The following is a 19,444-nucleotide window of genomic DNA, read 5'->3' as shown; positions in this document are numbered from 1 at the left end:
ATGTTTCTTGGATATTCAAACTGTACTGTAAGGACATGGACATAGATGCTCTAAAACAGCTATCAGCCTACCATCATCAGTTATGGACTCTATGGGCTGCCTCTCGTCCTCAGGCATAGCTCCTCCCTCTAGTGGTCTATCCAGTCAGTCCCCTGCCTTGAGGCCTGGGAACTCTACAGGTCTTACTAACGAATAATGTCATGTTGGAGTTAACACTTCCTTTATTACTTGCTGATTTTCTTACTAAATGTAGCATTTCAATTAGATCCAATTCTTAAATTTTGAAATAATTGTAAAAAGATTGAAATTATGAAGAAAAATGGCCAATATCTTTTATCAGTCTGTTCTTTTTGGAAGTTGTCATGCACTATAAATTGTGTACAGTTAAAGTATATATATATATATATATATTCTTACTGAGTAAAGGCGCCCTCTCCCCGAGCTCGTATGTCATTGGTATCTGAGGAGAATATGCTCAGAGACCCGCTGCCGCTGCTGCTCTGGTTTATATGGGTTTTGTTCTGTTTTTGTCTGTGTGTGTGGTTAAATTGATATTTAAAAAACAAAAACAAAAAAAACCATGACTACTGTTTACAGACTGAAAAAAATCACTGCTTTTTTATACTACTGAGATCCTAAGTCAAGACTTCCTAAAACAGGCATTGGGTTCAAGTTACTTCTCTGACGTGGACAGGGGCGTCCTCTGTAGTGTCTCCACATAATGGAGAGTGTGCACAAACCTAGGTGTGCTGCCATCAATTTTGTATATTTTCATAATTTTAATTGTTTAAAATTGCATTATATTTTGCAGTCACCATGTTCAATCTGTATTTGTCTTTCATTTCAACTTTTTCAATATAAAAAGGGGTTCAATTTATCTGCAGGTTTGTTGAAACTCTTCCTGTTTTTTTATGTGATTTATTGGTATGGGAAATCTACTTTTGAGAATTGAGTAAAGGCAGCAAATCGGCTTTAACTAGACAGACAGGCTAGCTTACATAAATATTTTTATTTTTAAGTTGGCATTTTTGCCTAGTTCATTTTTTGTTCGGTCTTAAAAGATGAGTTTCCTGAGCCGGGCGTGGTGATACATGCCTGTAATCCCAGCACTTGGGAGTCAGGAGGATCGCTGTGAGTTTGAGGACAGCCAAGGATACACAGAGAAACTCTGTCTCGGGGGGACAGGCTTAAAATTAAACTACTCGATCCTCTGGATCTCATTCACTCCTGAGGCGCAGCCTGCACTGAGCAGGGGCACTTGTGTGCGGACGGCCGACAGCAACAGCTACCATGTGTTTTGCTGTAACACACGGCTTCTTAGCCACTTTCTGTTTTCAGCATCTCTTTGAGTACAGTCTGGTGGGTGTGGAGGAGCAGAAGCCACTCACTTCACCAGCTGTGTCAAACATGCATTGTATCTTCTGGGGATCTGCATTTGGAGGGTGATTTGTAACAGGTGCAGCAGGCTTGGGGTTCATTGCTGCAGGAGTTCTGGTCACCTGAAAACCTAAAGCAAGTGACTCTGTGGGAAAGTACTTTACATTTTACACGTTTAAACTGGAACAAATGTGGATTGTTTGTTTTGTTTTGAAGATGGTCTCATGTAGCCCAGGCTGGTCCTTAAATTCACTGTGTAGCTAAAGCTGGCCTTAAGCTCCTTATGCCTCTACTTCCCTAGTGCTCAGATGACAGATGTGTCACTGCATCTGGCTTTGATTGTATAAATCCTCAAACACTTTGGCAGGAAAACTAAGAGTTTGTCTGTAGAGAGAAAGGATGAAATATAACGCCCTGTTAAACAACACCCTGTACCCTTGAAGCTTAGACTCAAAACTGAACTCCAATCATAGGCCAAGAGTACAGTCTGGAAAGAAAACCATCTAACCAAAACAGACTTTTATTAGAATTATACTCATCAAGGACCTGAGCAGGACCTCCCTCTGTAGCACCAATTCCTTTGCAGGGGGATCTCACCAGCCATCTTGACTGAGCAGACTGGCTCTAGAGGTGTCCTAAGTATGGGCTCAGCAGCATGAATGTCCAGGTGTACTATGGGCTCAGGTCTCTGGCTCAGTACTGCTTTGCTCACTGCCCCTTACACCCCACGGGGGTCCCATGGTCAGCATGTCAGTTCTCCCCTTCCCGCCCCCAGCAAACCCTGAAAATCCCTTGTGCCCTGTCACAGCTCCTCCTTCTCAGCCCCCTTCTTCCTGAAGGCAGTCAAGATGTTTAAGCTCTTCTGCAGCTCTTCCTTCTTGCTGTCACTCATCTTGTTTTCTATCAGCTTGCTGATCCGCGTCATCTCTGAGGCCGGGAAGTCTTCACCTTGGTCCAAGATCTTCCCCATGATCTTCAGGTACTGGCTGGCCCACTTCTTCTCCGTCTCCTTCACACCAGAGAGGCCCTCTTGTCCCTGTTTCAAGATGGCCTGGCGGGCCTCTATACTGGAGGCCTTGATAAACTCGCCTGCCAGGGCATCATATGCAGGCAGGCAACCTGGCATGCCTAAGTAGACTCCCTGCCCCTTTAGCCAGCGCTGGATGGCTCCAACCTTAACTGCCCCACTATATGGAACAGGATTCTCAAAGTCCCCATCCCGGAAGAGGTAGAAGACTGGGTACTTGTCTTTGTCAAGCTTGTACTTTTCACTCAACTCCATGTTCAGCTTGTCACCATAGTCTGTGAACAGAAACCAGATGTGAGGACCTAGCAGGGCACTGTTCTGAGCAGAGGGAGAAACTGGAAGGTTGGCTGTGTGAAGTCTCACCAGAGACCTGGGTCTGAATTCTCGTACCAGAACCTGTTGTGGGTGTGAGGGTCTAGTCATGGTTCAGCTGTCAAGCTCTGTGATGCTGTGGGATGCTTGTATTCTACAGGAGTAGAGTAAATACTTGAGCCCTAACAGGTGGTGAGGAAGCTCATGTGATCTGGGCTATGAAGGCAGCTGTGGGACCTGACTAAGGAAGAGCTGGGTGGGGGTGTGAGAAGGTGTGGGCAGAGACTGAGCTTGGATGTCATGAGCAGCACACAGCCACCCAGGCTGCAGCTTTATAGAAGAGGGAACGTGTAGTGAACACTGGCTGCCACACAAAGGCTGTAGCAAGACCAGTGAGAGAACACGGCCATCATGTGAAAGAATGACACCGTTCCCAATGGGCAGTACTAAGCTTGAGAAACCTGCTGCTAAGTGGTCCTGGCTTTTTTTTTTTTTTTTTTAATGATTTATTTTATGTGCACTGATGTTTTGCCTGAATGCATGTCTGTGTGAGGGTATCAGTCACTTGGAGCTGGATTACAGATAGTTGTGAGCTGCCATGTGGGTGTTAGTCCCCTGGAAAAGTAGCCGGTGTTCTTCTGAGCCATCTCTCCAGCCACATAGGTCTGGCATTTAACCGCCTCATTAAATCTTAAGCATCTGGCCAAAAGTCTGAGATGCCATAGTACTTCCTTCAAGAGGTGTTGGGGACAAAATTCATGGAAAGCATAGTAGACGCAGAATGAATGTTGGTCCTACTGCAGTTATTCTCTGAGCTCAGGGAACTGACTGGAGATTGAGTCAACTGACTAATTGACGTGGAGAAGTGTGCCTGACACCAAACTGCAGGAAGTTCCCAGGGTCCTCCCAGCTGGGAAGACAGAGGTAAGGTCCTGGAGCTGCCAGTCTCACAGCTAAGGTGATGTCACTGAAATTCATTGTCTTCAAGTCTTGGGACTGTCACCACTAGATGTAGGTGACCACAACAAGCACTCCCCTCCCACTCCTGCCTTGCAATGACAGCCTAGGTTCTCAAGACAGGTAAAGATTTGGGAAGAGGGGATCTCTCCTTTCAGGCAGTTATAGTTGGTCTGGGGCAGCACCTGCTCTGGCTCAGCTTGCTGCCAGTCCTGACAGACCACACAACCAGTTTCTCCAGGGTACTGGCTCAGGGGTTATTTATTCCCCCTCCCAGCAGGGAACTAAGCCCTAGCTTCCTTCCTCCCAGGCCCTTCCCCAGCCATCCTGGACTTGTCCATACCTGAGATCCCCACCTCTGCCACCAAGAGATCATCGCTGGAGGCTGAGTTTTCAGCCAGACGCTTGAACTCGTCCTGCTTCTCACCGTAGGGGTACTGGGTGTCGAACTTCACCAAGACGAACTTGCTTTTAGGAATAACCTGAGGGTGCACAGAGCTGAGCAAGTCGGGTGTTCAGGGACCTTTAGGACTAAGTATCTTCCCCAAGGGGCCCTTGTTTAAGAAACACAGTGGAAGACAAGCTTTCTCATGCTGTCATTCACTGATTCCCTTCTGTTGGGTGCCACGCTAGTTATGTGTTCTCACCAGCAAGACAGTTGTGAAGCCTAGCAAGGTGACCCATGCCTTTTATCCCAGCACTCAGGAGGATCTCTTGAGTTAAGGCCAGCCAGAGCTACACAGAACCCCTGTCTCCAAAAAAAACAAAACAGAGTTGTGGATAAACAGAGATAAGGCTTTCCCTGCCAGTGTCTGTTTCAATAATGCTAAGGAGACTCTTGCATGTGCTTTGTTGTCCTCTGCCATGTCTGCCATCTTAGGGGGTCTTTCTCAGTAAACAAGAAACCACAAATCTGCCAGAAAGCAAAGAGCCACATAAGAAGCTGTCGGAACTATCTGGGATGCTTTGGCCACGGAAGCCACAGCTTGAACTAAATTAAACAATTTCAGGCCAGTTAGAAGGTTGGTAAGAGGCTACACTTCAGCCAATGTCTTCTAAGATCAGAGTACCGTTTAGGCCAGAATTTTCATTGTGGAAAAGTTAACTGAAATATTTCAGAATCTTTAACAACTTCAGCTCATCCAGGTGCCATGGTGAATGTCTGTTATCCCAGCATTTAGGAAGCAGAAACAGGACAAGATGGTGGTCAGGCTGCTCTACATGGGGAGCCCTGTAGGTTCAGAGGAACTAGCAATGCTACTTAACAACTATTACTATCAAGTTGTCTGTAAGGAAGACCTGTACCTGTTCCTCCTCTATCCTCCTTGTGTTGCCCCATCTCTGGTTTGTTTACTCAGGGTCACTCACAATGTAGCCTTCTGTGTCTGATTTCTTTGCCTACCATCTTTTCAGCATTTGTTCATGTATAGCTTTCAGTGCACACTTTTTTGTTTTTGTTTTTCTCAGTGCTCACGTTTTATCTAACTAGCTTTATTCAGTAATACTGCCTTCCCATAATCAACTTTTTAAAACTTTTCTTAATTTTTAATTTATGTGTTATGTGTGACTGTACATCTGAATACGGGTACCAGAAGAGGGTGCCTGATCCCCTGGCGCTAGAGTTACAGGTACCTGTGAGCTGCCTGACATGGGTGCCAGGAACTGAGCTCAAGGTTCTTTATAAGAGGAATATTTGTTCTTAAGCACTGAGCCATCTCTCCAGCCTCTTCCAACCTTGAAACTGTTAATATTCACATCACAGGCAAGCACTGAAGACATTATTTTTGACATACACTTGGTTTTACATTTTTAAGGATATTAACACTGCCTAGGTACATGAAGGACAAAAGTTATGGGAACAGGTCACTGACTCCAAAAAGTGCAGGTCTCTAAGGGCCCAGCAGCAGGAAAGACTGAAAATATAAATCAGACCATATCCCTGTGGCCCAGCTGGCCTTGTTTCTGCTCAGCACTAGCTCCAACTGTTGCTACCTGGAAGCCTCTTCCTGCGTTCTTTCCTGGCTGCCTCTGTCATTCAAGGCTCAGTTCACATGTCCCCTTCAAGTGGAGAGAACTATGCCAGTCACCTACTAGTTTACTTCCTTAATGCTCTTCAATCTCACTCTGAAACCATATTTGTTTATTTTCTGGCCTTTCAACTACGGTGTGTATTTCTTTTTCTTTCTTTCTTTTTTGTTTTTGTTTTTTTGTTGTTGTTGTTTTGAGACAGAGTTTCTGTGTGTAGACCAGGCTGGCCTCGAACCCACAGAGATCCACTTGCCTCTGCCTCTCAAGTGCTGGGATTAAAGGCATGCGCCACCACGCCCAGCTAGGTGTGCATTTCTAAGAAAAAGGACCATGGCCTGGTTTCTGGTGCATTCCTCAGGTCCTGGTGTATGGCAGACACTGAGAAATATTCTGAACAAAGCTCTAGCAATCTAGAGCTGATGTTACGTGGTTGTGAGTCAAGTTGGGCAGAAACAGGGTGGTGGTTCAAAAGCACAACAGAGGATCCCTACCAAGGGGCCTACATTTTTAATATAGAAAAATAATAACCATACGCTGAAATAGAAAGGAGATTTTAGCTAACAGGAGGCTGTAGTGTTGCTTCAGATGTGTAGGTGCCCTGTTAGGAATTGAGGCCAAAGGACAACTTGTAGGAGCCAGGTCTTGCTCTCCTTTCACTATGTAGGTCCAGAGGACTTTTTTTTTTTTTTTTTTTTTTTTTGAGACAGGGTTTCTCTGTGCAGCCTCGGCTGTCCTAGACTCACTTTGTAGACCAAGCTGCCCTCGAACTCACAGTGATCCATCCGCCTGCCTCTGCCTCTCAAGTTTTGGGATTAAAGGTATGCACCACCACCGCCTGGCTTGGGTCCAGAGGATTGAACTCTGGCCTTCAGGCTTGCTGGAAGTGCCTTTACCTACTGAGCCATCTTGGGGCCCTTCACTGGGTTTCTTTTTTTTTTTTTATTATTAATTTATTCTTGTTACATCTCAATGTTTATCCCATCCCTTGTATCCTCCCATTCCTCCCCCCCCCCCCATTTTCCCATTATTCCCCTCCCCTATGACTGTTCCTGAGGGGGATTACGTCCCCCTATATATTCTCATAGGGTATCAAGTCTCTTCTCACTGGGTTTCTTAAGACAAGGAAGGTCTCATTAAATTGCCTAGACTGGCCTTGATCTCATGGCCTCTCTGCCTCTGCCTCCCCAGTGCTGTGTGTGGCACCATGCCTGTCTGAAAATCTGTTCACCAAATAAGAATTTGCTAAGAGCCCTTCACACCTAGACTCCATTATAAATGAACACAGCAGTGAACAGCACAGGGCCTCTCGTCTAATGAAGCTTTCTAGTGATGGTCAAAAGTAACAATGAGAAAATATTTTTCTAGGTTGAAAATCCCCGAAAGGTAAAGCATGTAACAAGATAACTGGACAAAACACCAGGAGAAGCCCCATGTCTTCTCTGAAGAGTGCAGTTGGGGAGAAACTGGAGGAGACACCTGTTAACTCACATGAACACAGCATACCAGGCCAACTGTCATATTAGATGCTCAATAGATAATCTGCTATGCTGTGGAGAGTCAGAAGAACACATCAGGTACAGCCAGATGGATGGTGGCATGTGCCTTTAATCCCAGCACTCAGGCGAGTGGCAGAGGCAGGCGGAGCCCTGTGAGTTCAAAGCCAGCCTCTCTTCTACAGAGCTAGTTCCACGCCAGCCAGGGCTGTACAAACCCTGTCTCAAACCCCCCTCCCCCCAAAAAAAATCAGGTACTTCTTCATAAACATGTAATATTCTACTGTAGGAAATATGAATGACAAGTAAAGAAAAACTAATCAGTGATGAGTATCCTAAGAGGAACCAAACAGCAACAGGACTGACATTTAAATCTGGGAGTCTGAGAAAGCAAAGAAAGGAAGGGCTCGAGGTGTTTTGTTGTTTTGCTTTTTTGAGACAGGGTTTTTCTGTGTAGCCTTGACTGTCCTGGACTCACTTTGTAGAACAGGCTGGCCTGGAACTCACAGTGATCCCCCTGCCTTTGCCTCCCAGGTGCTGGGATTAAAGGGGTGCACCACCACACCTGGCCCAAGGCTGTAATAGCTAATCTAAGACGAAACAATGAGAAGTAACCTATTTCAAAGGCTGGGCAAAGAATGTTCCAATCACCAGGAACAGCCAGTGCCTATGTGCTAACAGCCTGGAGCGAGGGGCAGTCAGAGGCGGCTTGTATTGGCTGGAGCAGACTGGAAAGGGGCTAGGAAATGAGGACCACAAGGGGACTGTCTGTTAAGTGGAATCTCCAGGTGCTGCCAGGAAGGCGGGTGGGGGTGGGGGTAACAGCCTAGAGCGGGGAGACAGTCGACAAGGGTAGAGGAGCACCAAGTGATTAAGCTTATGGTGCAAAATGTACCTTTTATTCACACTTGGACTGTGGTATAACTACACTGCTGTATAGTGGGTGATTAATATGTTTAAAAATCAGGCAGGCTTTCCTCCCCCTCCCCCCGCCCCAAGAACAACCTTGAATGGGCTACATGTGCAGGATCCCACCAGCGACTCTCTCCAAAATAGACAGACCACTCGAGATAGGCTCATTTGAGTCCCCTTCTGTTTTTCAGTTCCTCACTATGAGACCAAAATAAGAAAATGACTCCTCTCCACACTTAGCTCGCCCAATAGAGGAAGTTAGAAGCTGCTGGTAGCTAGAGACAGACGCATGAGAAGTTGGTCCACAGAGGCCACTGTAATCGGTCTCTAACATTTCCACCATCCATTTACCCAGACCTAGATGCCAAATTTTGTAAAAATTGCTGGGGGGGGGGGGGTAGTGACGGTTCTTCCGTGCCTTGGTCCGGTTTTGTTCAGTACCTTCTCTGCTCCAAGAAGTTCTCTACAGGTGGCAGATCCGCACCTTTGTACCCTGGCACACTGTAGGGGTCTGCGTGCTATCTGAACATGGTTTGCACATCGCCAAGCAGGCTACAGTCCACCCTCAGAGAAGAGGGGGAGCGGACTTGCATGCTAACGTGCAGAGTTCTCTTCACCACCCACCCCCACCCCATCAGGGACCGTCGACCTCGCCCCGCCCTCTGGTCTTCCACTTGGGGACTCGTGGATTGGATCTCTCCCGGCATTGTCTTTTCCCTATAGATAAAGGGAAGGGACACTTAGTTCCCTTGGTAGCTATTTTGTAAAGAGGTAGCGAGTGCTCAGGCTGCAAAGCAAAGGCAAGGGTGCTCCTGCTCTGTCAACACTGGGCCTATAGGACGCTCGGGTGTCTGTCTATATGGTCCCTAAGCACTGTCTGCTGCCACCCCTCGGAACCCAACGTCCCCACCGGCGCGCGCTCCCACGGGCGTCTAGCTGCACCTGCGCACGACCCTCAGCCCTCATTACCTTGTAGAAAGTGACTGTGTCCAAGGGAAGGGCACCCTTCGTGTGCAGGCCGCTGCCGCCATGCGGAGCAAAAAGGAGCAGCAGGCCCAGGAGAATGGACAGCAGTGGAGAGAGCGAAACGGCGGCAGGCACCACGGTAGCCATCACGCGGGATTCCCGGAGCTGGAGATGAGAAAGCTAGGGACCGAGCCGGAGCGCTCCGAGTAGGCTGTCACGTCACTGGGAGGGCGGTTCCGCAAGCGCGCACGCGCGCACGTGACCACTTCGGGAGGCTCAGCACCCCTCCCCAGGGTGGAAAGGATGGGCGGGGCAGCGAGAGGGCCGGTGCGCATGCGTAATGGGCGTATCTGGGGGGGCGCAACCAGGTGCTGGGCTAGCGGGCTAAGTGGGCCTGTTGCGCACGCGCACTCGGTGCCGCTCGCCTAGGCCGGCCTCCGCCGCCTTCTCGCGTGAGGAGAGGCGCGAAGCGAAGCTTCCTTCACCAATTCCCTCGCTGCTTTCCTGGCGCTGGGCGGATGCGGTCTGGTGGGACTCTCGCCTCTCTCGGTTAGTCAGCTGTCACTTGTAGTCGCCGCCATGCCCTTGTAGGCCTCCCCTGCTCCAGAAGCTTGAGGAAAGTCCTGTTCGCTGTTCTACTTCCAGCCAGGTGTGGTAGGTGGCACATGCGCACATGCTTGTAATCTCAGCACGAGGCAGGAGGGTGGCAAGCCGAGGCTGGACCGCGTAGTGAGGGAACAGGCCTCCGTTTTCAGTGCCTGGGGATAAAAGCTTGAAATAATTTTGTATTGGAGAAAATAGGGGAATAATAACCCGCCGGCTGTAATCCCCGCGCTAGGAAAGCTGTCGGGCTGAGCTCGGTCTGCGTAGGAGGTTGCCGGATGTCCACCGTGTGTTCTGGGTTTGCAAGGACTGCATAGGCGCCATTCGCCCCATGTTAGTTACATCCTCAGCAACCAAGGAGAAGTTGACACACATTGTTAATCACACCACTCCTGAGGCCAAGGCTGCTGCTGACCCTGAGTTTAAGGCCAGCCTGGTCTACAGAGTGAGTTCTAGACCACGGAGAGTAAACCTAAAGAGGCCTTGTCCCGAAAAGACAAAAAACACAAAACAAAAAAAGCTGAGTGTGGCCGGGCGGTGGTGGCGAACGCCTTTAATCCCAGCATTTAGGAGGCGGAGGCAGACGGATCGCTGTGAGTTCGAGGCCAGCCTGGTTTACAAAGCGAGTCCAGGACGGCCAAGGCTACACAGAGAAACCCTGTCTCAAAAAACAAAAACAAAACAAAACAAGCTGAGTGTGGCATACTTGCCAGTACTGGGGAGGCAAGGAGAGAGAACCCCAAGTCTTACTGACTTTCAAAAAAAGATGGGAGTATAACTAAGGAAGATAGGTGAGTCAGTGGCCTCTACATGCACGCGCGAACACACACACACACGTTTGAAACTGCCTTCTACAGCTATACTTTACACACTTGCTGCCTTATGGCCATCCCTGTAATAGACAGCTAGATGGCCTCCATTTGACTGGCCATGCTCACTTCACATCTAGCACAGGTGTGCAAGTATGACACACTGATCACTGTCACAGTGTGACTTCCTGGCACATTCATGCCTACTTACTTTAAGCCTACCAATTAAAACTCTCCCCAGGAAACATATTTGGGTATTGCTAGGCCCTAAGAAAGACCTATAGTTCCTTCTGTGTCTCCTTGTTCACACATCTTGTGTGTGTGTGTGTGTGTGTGTGTGTGTGTTCTCTCCAGGGCTGCCATCTACCCAGTAAGTATCAAAATCCTCACTCTCGTCTGTCTCCTAATCACTGCAAAGGCATTCTCCACCTTAGAAGAGCCTGTATTACAAGTCAGTCCTGCTCAAAAGTGTCAGCATTGATCCCAGGAGATAATTCTGAGCCTGGCTTTGAAGGGTAGGAAGCATTTGTGGAGCAAAGGGAAGCACGGCAGTGCTAATAGGTGACAGATACGGTCAAGCACGTTGAGCACTGTGAATCTATGTAAAGGCAAATTAGGGGTCAAAATAAAGGCTCTCACTGATCTCAGTGGTTTAGATCACCAGAGGCTTTAATTGGAGCATGCCAGATTTTCATATAAAAACATCACTCAAGAAAGGGAAAGCTGGGTGTGGTAGGACACGCCTTTTAGCCAGTCTTCTTGGGCCCTTCCAGAGAAGGAGAGCAATGGAGACCTGAGGAAATTTGAGGAAGACTTTGAAACAAACATTGTCTTTGTCAGGGACTAAATCATGTGCCTCAAATGCACTGGGATGATTGTAGTAATTACAGAAATAATTAAAGCTGAAATCATACAGGTGGGCCTGAATCCAGTGGGTCCGCTGTCCCTTTTAGAAAAACGATTACAGCCGGGCATAAGGACATGTGCCTTTGATCCCAGCACTCAGGCTGAGGCAAGTGGATCTTTGTGAGTGGGAAGCCAGCCTGGTCTGCGTAGTTTCAGGTCAGCCAGGGTTGTCGAGTGAGCCCCTTGCTCACTGTCAAAGAGAAAAATGAAAGAAGGGAATGGATCAGAAGGGGTAAGGCTGAGGGCACTTAAGTACTGCAATATTAAAGGAGGTGAGTTAAAATCTGGCAAGTTAAAATCTGGCAAGTAAGAAGAGCATACAGGGGCTGGCGAGATGGCTCCAAGGTTAAGAGCACTGTCTGCTCTTCCAGAGGCCCTGAGTTAAAGTCCCAGCAACCACATGGTGGCTCACAACCATCTATAATGTGATCTAATGCCCTCTTCTGCCTGTGGGTATATATGCAGGCAGAGCACTGTATTCATAATAAAGTAAATAAATCTTTTTTAAAAAAGGAGGAAAAAAAAAAAAAAAGGAAGAAGAGGAGGAGGAAGAGTGTACAGAAGCCGGGTGTGGTGGCTTTAATCCCAGCACTCGGGAGGCAGAGGCAGGCGGATCTCTGTGAGTTCAAGACCACCTGGTCAGTAAAGCAAATTTCAGGCCAGTCTGGGCCACACAGTGAGACCCTGTCTCAAGCAAACAAAAAGATCCTCTAATAAGATAGAATTTGTGAAACTTTGATAAACAAGTAGATTGAGGTGGAAGTAAGCATCTGAGCCTGCTCTGGCTTTCTCTGTTGTGTAGAATTGCTCCTTTTGGGCTGTGCAATACTTTCATCACATATTGAGGCTAAGTGCAGAGAAAAAGCGACTCTACAATGTGTTCACATAAGTCAACATCTATCTACACTCTTAACTCAAAATTAGTAAGTTGCAGCCAATGAATGAAACTGACATAGCTCTGTGAATGTATTGTTAGTACATTCTGATGTTGAGAAAAGACCCAACTATGTCAGTGTTTCTGGCATTATATGCTCATGACAATAGAACAAAGTGACATATACCCACTGTTAAAAGATGGGATGATTAGCTGGGCGGTGGTGGCACACACCTTTAATCCCAGCACTTGAGAGGCAGAGGCAGGTGGATTTCTGTCAGTTTGAGGCAGCCTGGTCTACAAGGCAAGTCTAGGACAGCCAAGGCTTCACAGAGAAACTCTGTCTCGGGAAAAAAAAAAAAAAAGAGGGGGGAGGGATAATTTAAACTGAACTAATAGAAACTGATAAGTCATGTTTCATGTGAGTAAACAATGCTGCCTGTGACTATATAAAATCAAAGCAGAGACACTCTGTTCCCATGAGCTCATCTGTTGCACCAGGTGTAACCCCCCCCCCTCACCTGAAACTGTACAGAGTACTGCTGTTTTGGCCCATCACTGTCCCCCTCACCTGAAACTGTGCAGAGTACTGCTGTTTTGGCCCATCACTGTCCCCCTCACCTGAAACTGTACAGAGTACTGCTGTTTTGGCCCATCACTGTCATAAGCCTTGTCTAAGAAACTGGCTGAACTGAAAGACTTCTTTCTCTGTCCGAGACTCCAGCCTGAGTGCAGTCTGTCCACCATGTAATGCTCTGCCCAATTCAGATCAACATTTGAAACGGCCTGTGCTGACAATTCTGTGTCTATTCAGACTTCTTCATAGGCCCTGCGGTATTGGGATTGTATCAGTTGAACTTCAGCAGAGCCTTTCAGGACTCTGCAGCTTCTGTAAATCTATGGCTATTCTGTAATCTGCGTTAATATGTCATTGTATGACAGGATAGTGTGCAGTCTAAGAGGTAAAACTAGTAACTAACCCTGGAATAAAAGGACCTGTGGTGGTGCACTCCTGTAACCCCAGCTCTCAGGAGGCAGAAGCAAGGGGATCTCTGTGAGTTCAAGGCCAGACTGGTCTACAAAGTGAGTCTAGGACAGACAAAGCTACACAGAGAAACCCTGTCTCAAAGACAAAAATAAACAAACAAAAAAAGGTGATTGCTAGGATCCACACTCTTGAACTCAAAATTAGTAAGTTGCAGCCAATGACTGAAACTGACATAGCTCTGTGAATGTATTGTTAGTACATTCTGATGTTGAGGAAAGACACAACTATGCCTGTGTTTCTGGCATAATATGCTTGTGGCAATAAAACAAAATGACATATACCCACTGTTAAGAGACAGGATAATTTAAAATGTCATGGAACTTTTATTTATATATCTACTTACTTATTTTTAGACAGGGTCACACTATGTAGACCAGGCTGGTCTTGAGCTCAAAGAGATCCACCTGCCTCTCCTCCTGAGTGCTAGGATTGGTGGTGTGCACTTCCACATCTAGTAGGAGACATTGAACTTTATTTAAATAAAAAATGTAATATTCTCTTCTACTTTATTTCATGTATATGAATGTCTTGCCTCTCTGTATGTATGTGCATGTGTGCACACGTGTAGTTCCCTCAGAGATCAGAAGAAGACATTGGATTCCCTGGAACTGGAGCCACCTTACGGGGGGAACCAAACTCAGGGTCTCTGCAGGAGCAACAGCTGCTCTTAAGCTCTGATCCATTGCTCCAGCCTCTGAGATACTGAACTTTTAAAGCATTGGAATTTTTTGTTTGGTTGTTTAGGGTTTTTTGGGTTTTTTTGTTTTTGTTTTTTTAAAGATTTATTTATTATGTATAGAGTGCTCCACCTGCATGTACACCTGCAGCCCAGAAGAGGGCACCAGTTCTCATTATAGATGGTTGTGAGCCATCTCTCCAGCCCTGGTTTTGGTTTTTTGAGACAGGGTTTCTCTGTATAGCCTTGGATGTCCTGGAACTTGCTTTGTAGACCAGGCTGGCCTCAAATTCCTGCCTGGGCCTGCTAAATGCTGGGATTACAGGCATGTGCCACTACACCCTGTCCTGACTGTAGGACTCTTAAAGTTGGTCTGTGTTTCATAGCAGAGGTGCCAATCTGCCACCCTCCAACCAATCACTTCCTTCATTTCTTCCAAAACCTAATTCTAGTCTGGTGTAGTGGCTCATGACTTTAATCCCAGCACTGGGGAGGCAGAGGCAGGCAGATCTCTGTGAGTTGGAAGTCAGTTTAGTCTACATAGTGAGTTCCAGGATATCCACCGCCACATAGCGATACCCTGTTTCAAAGACAAAAACAAAGACTCTACTTCTAGGGCCGAGGAGAAGGCTCAATAGGCAATGAGCTTGCTGCACAAGCCTAATGGCCAGGTTCCCAGAACCCACCTAAATGCCAGCTGTGCATGCCAGTCTGCCTGTAGTTCCAGCATGTGGACACAGAGGGTTCTCACAGCACGCCTAGTGCGCTCAGCTGTGTCGGTGAGCTCTGGGTTTGAGTGGGAGACCCTGCTGCATTGAATAGGATAGGAAGATGGAAAACGAATCTTGCCATTAGCCTCAGGCCTACACATGCACACCTCACACTGTGCCCACACACAATACACACATCTCTCACACACACTTCTGTACTAACCACAGCCACAAAGGCGTTTTCTGGATAACCATTCTAATAGTGAGGCCCCAGAGTATTCATATGCTCAGAAGTGAGCAATGTCTAAAATGTCAATATTTTGTTAAAGAGTTCTCAATTTCTTTTCTTTCTGTTGTTGTTGTTGAGACGGTTTCTCTGCGAAGCCTTGGCTGTCCTGGGCTCATTTTAATTTTCTGAAAGACATAAGAGAAATTCTCAAGTTGGTCTTCAAGACACTTTCTCCTAACTTCAAACTTTTTTCCCATCCTGAGAATGCCCTCCCTCTAAGGCACTCATCCCCCAATTTACTTCAGGGCCTAAAGCATCCATTTCTATATCTATCCTTTCCCAACTGCACTGGGCCTTCTCTGAGGTCTTGCCTATTTCTACTTCCTACACGAAAGCCTGTATTTCACTGCATTCCTCCTCACCCTTCTCAGAATCAAGGCGTCGCTCTTCTACTTAGAGCCTATTTGAGACAACATATTCAAAAGCAACTTTCCTGCTTTACAATTCTTAAGACAAGGCTTCATGAGTCTTATCCCAGGCTCTAAAACTAGTAAAGGATGACCTTGAACTTCTGAACCACTCCCCCTACTTCCCCAGTGCTGTGATCACAGGCGTGTGCCACCATAACTGGTTTATGTGACGCTACAGCTGGAACCCAGGGTCTCATGTACACTAAGAAAGTACTGTACCAACTGAACTACATCCCTACACCCTATTGATTTGTGTAGATCATTTTCTTTTTTATTAAGGTAAACTCAAAGATGGGTTTTTCTGAACTGTCTGGACACACACATATACTCCTATAGAATTCTCATGCTGAGATCAGGGTAAATACCTTCCCCCTCTTGTTAGGGTTGGTTTGTTTGTTGTTGTTTGTTTGTTTGTTTTGTTTTGTTTTTTCCAAGACAGGGTTTCTCTGTGTAGCTCTGACTGTCCTGGACTCGCTTTGTAGACCAGGCTGGCCTCAAACCCACAGAGATCCACCTGCCTCTGCCTCTCCAGTGCTGGGCATGCGCCACCACTGCCACTGTGCCCCTGGCTACCTCAAAAGGCCTTAATGACAAAGCAAAGTTTGATTCTGCCAAAATCTACCCTGGGTAGGCAATGGGTTTATTAGGATTACTTACAGAACATGGTGAGGAGTTACGAGTAGGAGCCCAGCGTGGATGAGAGCGTGTCCATGGCTGCACAGGTGGGGCTTCCTGTTCCTTCCCAGCCTGTATACTGGAGCTCCTCCCCAAGGCCACGTACAGTCAGGGCAGAACTGCATACAGCTGGTTGGAGGAGTCACTGAATACTCAGGTGAGAGTCCTAATGTGTGCCCACTCACACCCTTCCAGGAGGGAATGTTAACAGTCAACAAGGTCAGCAGCTGTGATGATCTGTTGGCCGTGAGCACACCTGAACTCCTGAAGACGGTGGCAGTTTGCCTTGGAAGATAGTATAAAATACACATTGAATTCTTGCTCTTGAATTTACCAGAGATTAGATTCTGCTGTCTTTGATGACCTACACTTACTAGATAATACACAGTAATTAACTACACTGCTAAGTTGGTTTTTTTGTTTTGTTTTTTGAGACAGGGGTTCTCTGTCTAACAGCCTTGGCTGTCCTAGACTCTCTCTGTAGACCAAGCTGGCCTTGAACTCACAGAGATTTCACCTGCCTCTGCCAGTGCTAGGTTTAAGGTGTGTGCCACAATCTAGCAAAGTTTTTTTTTTTTTTTTTTTTAATTTTTCACCAACTGTTCTGTCCAAATCCCAGGTACACTCAATGTAGTTTAGTTGTTTTATCAGAAGAACACATTAGTCCAGTATGACTTTCCTTATACACCCATTCAGCCTAGTCCATGTTTAAGTGCACACTCTTTGGGCAGCTCATTCTAAAATGCTGTTTCTGATGAGCTAAGACCCTTGGTTTCTAGTTGCAGATTCTCTCCTCTTCTCAGAAACCATGGGCCAGAGGCATTGGTACACTGAGGCAGGAAGAGAGAGAGGGTTTGAGGTCAGTTTAGGCAACATACAAGACCCTGCTTCAAAAAATCCCAAACAATGAGTTTTTTATTTAACTTAAGAAAATGTTTTCATTATTACCTGTTTACTGTCAAATTTCCAATTTCTTCATGAACTTTAAACTTTTCCAGTGTTTGGGCCGGTCATGGTGGCTCATGCCTTTAATCCCAGCACTCGGGATGCAGAGGCAAGCGGATTGCTGTGAGTTTGAGGCCAGCCTGGTCTACAAAGTAAGTCTAGGACAGCCAAGATAACACAGAGAAACCCTGTCTCTGTGACACAGAGACACACAGAGAAAAACAAAACAACAACAAAAACTATCCCAGTGTTTATTGGGCTTAGCCTGAAGACTTGATAAAAGTCTTACAAGATAGCTTTTCAGCCCAGGAATAAAGGAGTCCTTTTTAGAAATTAGGGGCTTTCATGTAAACTTCATCTTTAATTCCCTCTTACTATTTTTATTCTGTGCTTTTTGTGTGTTTGTTTTCAGAAGAAAGCAGGTATCTCCAGTACTCGTTACACCATGCGTTCCCGTGATGCACCATTTCTATTCTTGGTCTTATCCCAAACTTCACTTTTGCTTTTGTTTTGTTTTTTTCCCGAGACAGGGTTTTCTCTGTGTACCCCTGGCTATCCTGAACTTGCTTTGTAGACCATGCTGGCCTTGAACTCACAGCCATCTGCCTGCCTCTGTCTCTGCCTCCCAAGTGCTGAGACTAAAGGTGTGTGACACCACCACTCATCTCATTGACTTATTTCTAATTTTAAAACTATTACATTTATTTATATTTGTGTTTGTGTGGGGCTGCGTGTGTGCCACAGCATGAATGTGTGTGAAGCTCAGAGGACATTGGTTTTCTCCTTCCACTAGGCTTGATCTCAGGTCATTAGGCTTAGTGGCAGCCCTTTTACAAAACTTAAGTTACTTCTACTTTTTTTTCTATTATAAATACTGTTCAGGGTTTTAGAGGGACATGTGTTTTGAGGTTTTTTTGTCAGGTACGTAGTAGAACTGGGTTTATTCATGGGACTGTCTTAGCCCATTAAGAAACTGCCAAAGTAAGAGCTGGAGAGATGCCTCATGGGTGGTGAGCACTTGCTGCTCTTCCAGAGGATCCAGGTTTTTGTTCCCAGCGCCTACATGGCAGCTTGCAAATATCTGTAATTCCACTTCCTGGGGTTCTGCAGCCCCTTTCTGGCTTCTGGTCATGCATGGAGGTGAAGCGCTCATATGCATAAAAATAAAAGGAAAAAAGAAAATGCCAGAGTAGTTGTGCCATGTTACATTCCATGCAGGAGGAGCATGTTCCCTATCTTCACAGAGATTACCGCAGCCTGCCAGCGTGTAGCCTTCTCAGGAGAATGAGTCAGGATTTCACTGACTTTGTTGCCTTGATGGGCGATGGTGTTGAACTCTTTCTTCATGTGCTTAATGGTTATTTGTATCTTTGGGGAAGTTTCAATTGACAAGTTTTCCTAGTTTTAATTTGGTTATTTCATCTTATTTAGTTATAATCCTTATATATATAATCTGTGCTCATAGACTATATATGGTCTTTGTGATTTTAAAATTATGTTTATTTTCTGTTCATTGGGCATGTGCACAGCAGCTGTGTGGAGGTCAAAGGACAAGTCACAGAAGCCAGTTCTTTCTACTATGCAAGTCCCAGGGACCAAACTCAGGTCATCAGGCTTGGTAGCAGGTGCTTTAACCTATTGGGTCCCCTCATCAGCCTGGGTCTTTGAGACAGGATCTCACTAGGTAGCCTAGACTAGTCTTGCACTAATGTGTCTCCTGCCTCAGCCTCCCAAATGCTGGGATTGCAGGACAGCTGTGCCAACACGCTAGGCTTATATACAATCTTTTCCAGACCTAAAGCTTACAAATATTTCACCCTACTTGAGAGTCTCCTTTTAATTTTCTTGGTGGAATCTTTTGAACCACACAAATCTAAATTATAAATGGGAATAAAACGTCGAGTATTCAGGAGCTGGGCGTGGTGTCGCACACCTTTAATCACAGCACTTGGGAGGCAGAAGCAGGCAGATCTCTGTGAGTTCGAGGCCAGCCTGGTCTACAGAGTGAGTCCAGGACAGCCAGGGCTACACAGAGAGACCCTGTCTCAAAACAAAACAAAACAAAACAAAAAACTTCTCACAGTCTAAGTTACAGAAGAGGACTCAGGAAGGTAAAGAGGAGAAGGGAGGGGTGTGTAGCTCAGTTGGTAAAGAACTGGACTTGCAAGCATGTGAATTTTAGTTCACACCCCAGACCTCAGTAAAAATAAATGCTCAAGATGCATACTTACAGTTCCTGCAGCTACAAGATGCATACTTACAGTCCCTGCAGCCACAAGATGCATACTTACAGTCCCTGCAGCTACAAGATGCATACTTACAGTCCCTGCAGCCGCAAGATGCATACTTACAGTCCCTGCAGCTGCAAGATGCATACTTACAGTCCCTGCAGCTGCAGGATGTGTACTTACAGTCCCTGCAGCTGCA

General features: G+C 46.4%; 1 protein-coding gene across 1 annotated transcript; it reads right to left on the bottom strand.

The window, feature by feature from the left end:
- Positions 1-1,881: 1,881 nt before the first annotated feature.
- Positions 1,882-9,248, bottom strand: Erp29 (endoplasmic reticulum protein 29). Its single transcript, XM_051161577.1, has 3 exons — positions 9,076-9,248; positions 4,017-4,155; positions 1,882-2,679 (listed from the first exon to the last, which is right to left on the bottom strand). Exons 1-3 carry the CDS (start codon positions 9,217-9,219, stop codon positions 2,180-2,182), a joined length of 783 nt encoding a protein of 260 aa, XP_051017534.1. The 5' UTR covers positions 9,220-9,248; the 3' UTR covers positions 1,882-2,179.
- Between the last annotated feature and the right edge of the window lie 10,196 nt (positions 9,249-19,444).

The sequence above is a fragment of the Acomys russatus genome, chromosome 19, assembly GCF_903995435.1.
Source record: "Acomys russatus chromosome 19, mAcoRus1.1, whole genome shotgun sequence".
Taxonomy (NCBI): Eukaryota; Metazoa; Chordata; class Mammalia; order Rodentia; family Muridae; genus Acomys; species Acomys russatus.
Note: the sequence above shows the minus strand (reverse complement) of the source record. Positions and strands in the feature narration are given on the sequence as shown.

Excerpts from the sequence above, each read along its gene's own strand:
- Erp29 (XM_051161577.1), bottom strand. The coding sequence starts at position 9,219 with ATGGCTACCGTGGTGCCTGCCGCCGTTTCGCTCTCTCCACTGCTGTCC. Across the intron at positions 4,156-9,075 it reads ACACAGTCACTTTCTACAAG|GTTATTCCTAAAAGCAAGTT; the intron begins GTAATGAGGGCT and ends GTGCACCCTCAG. Across the intron at positions 2,680-4,016 it reads GGCAGAGGTGGGGATCTCAG|ACTATGGTGACAAGCTGAAC; the intron begins GTATGGACAAGT and ends TTCTGTTCACAG.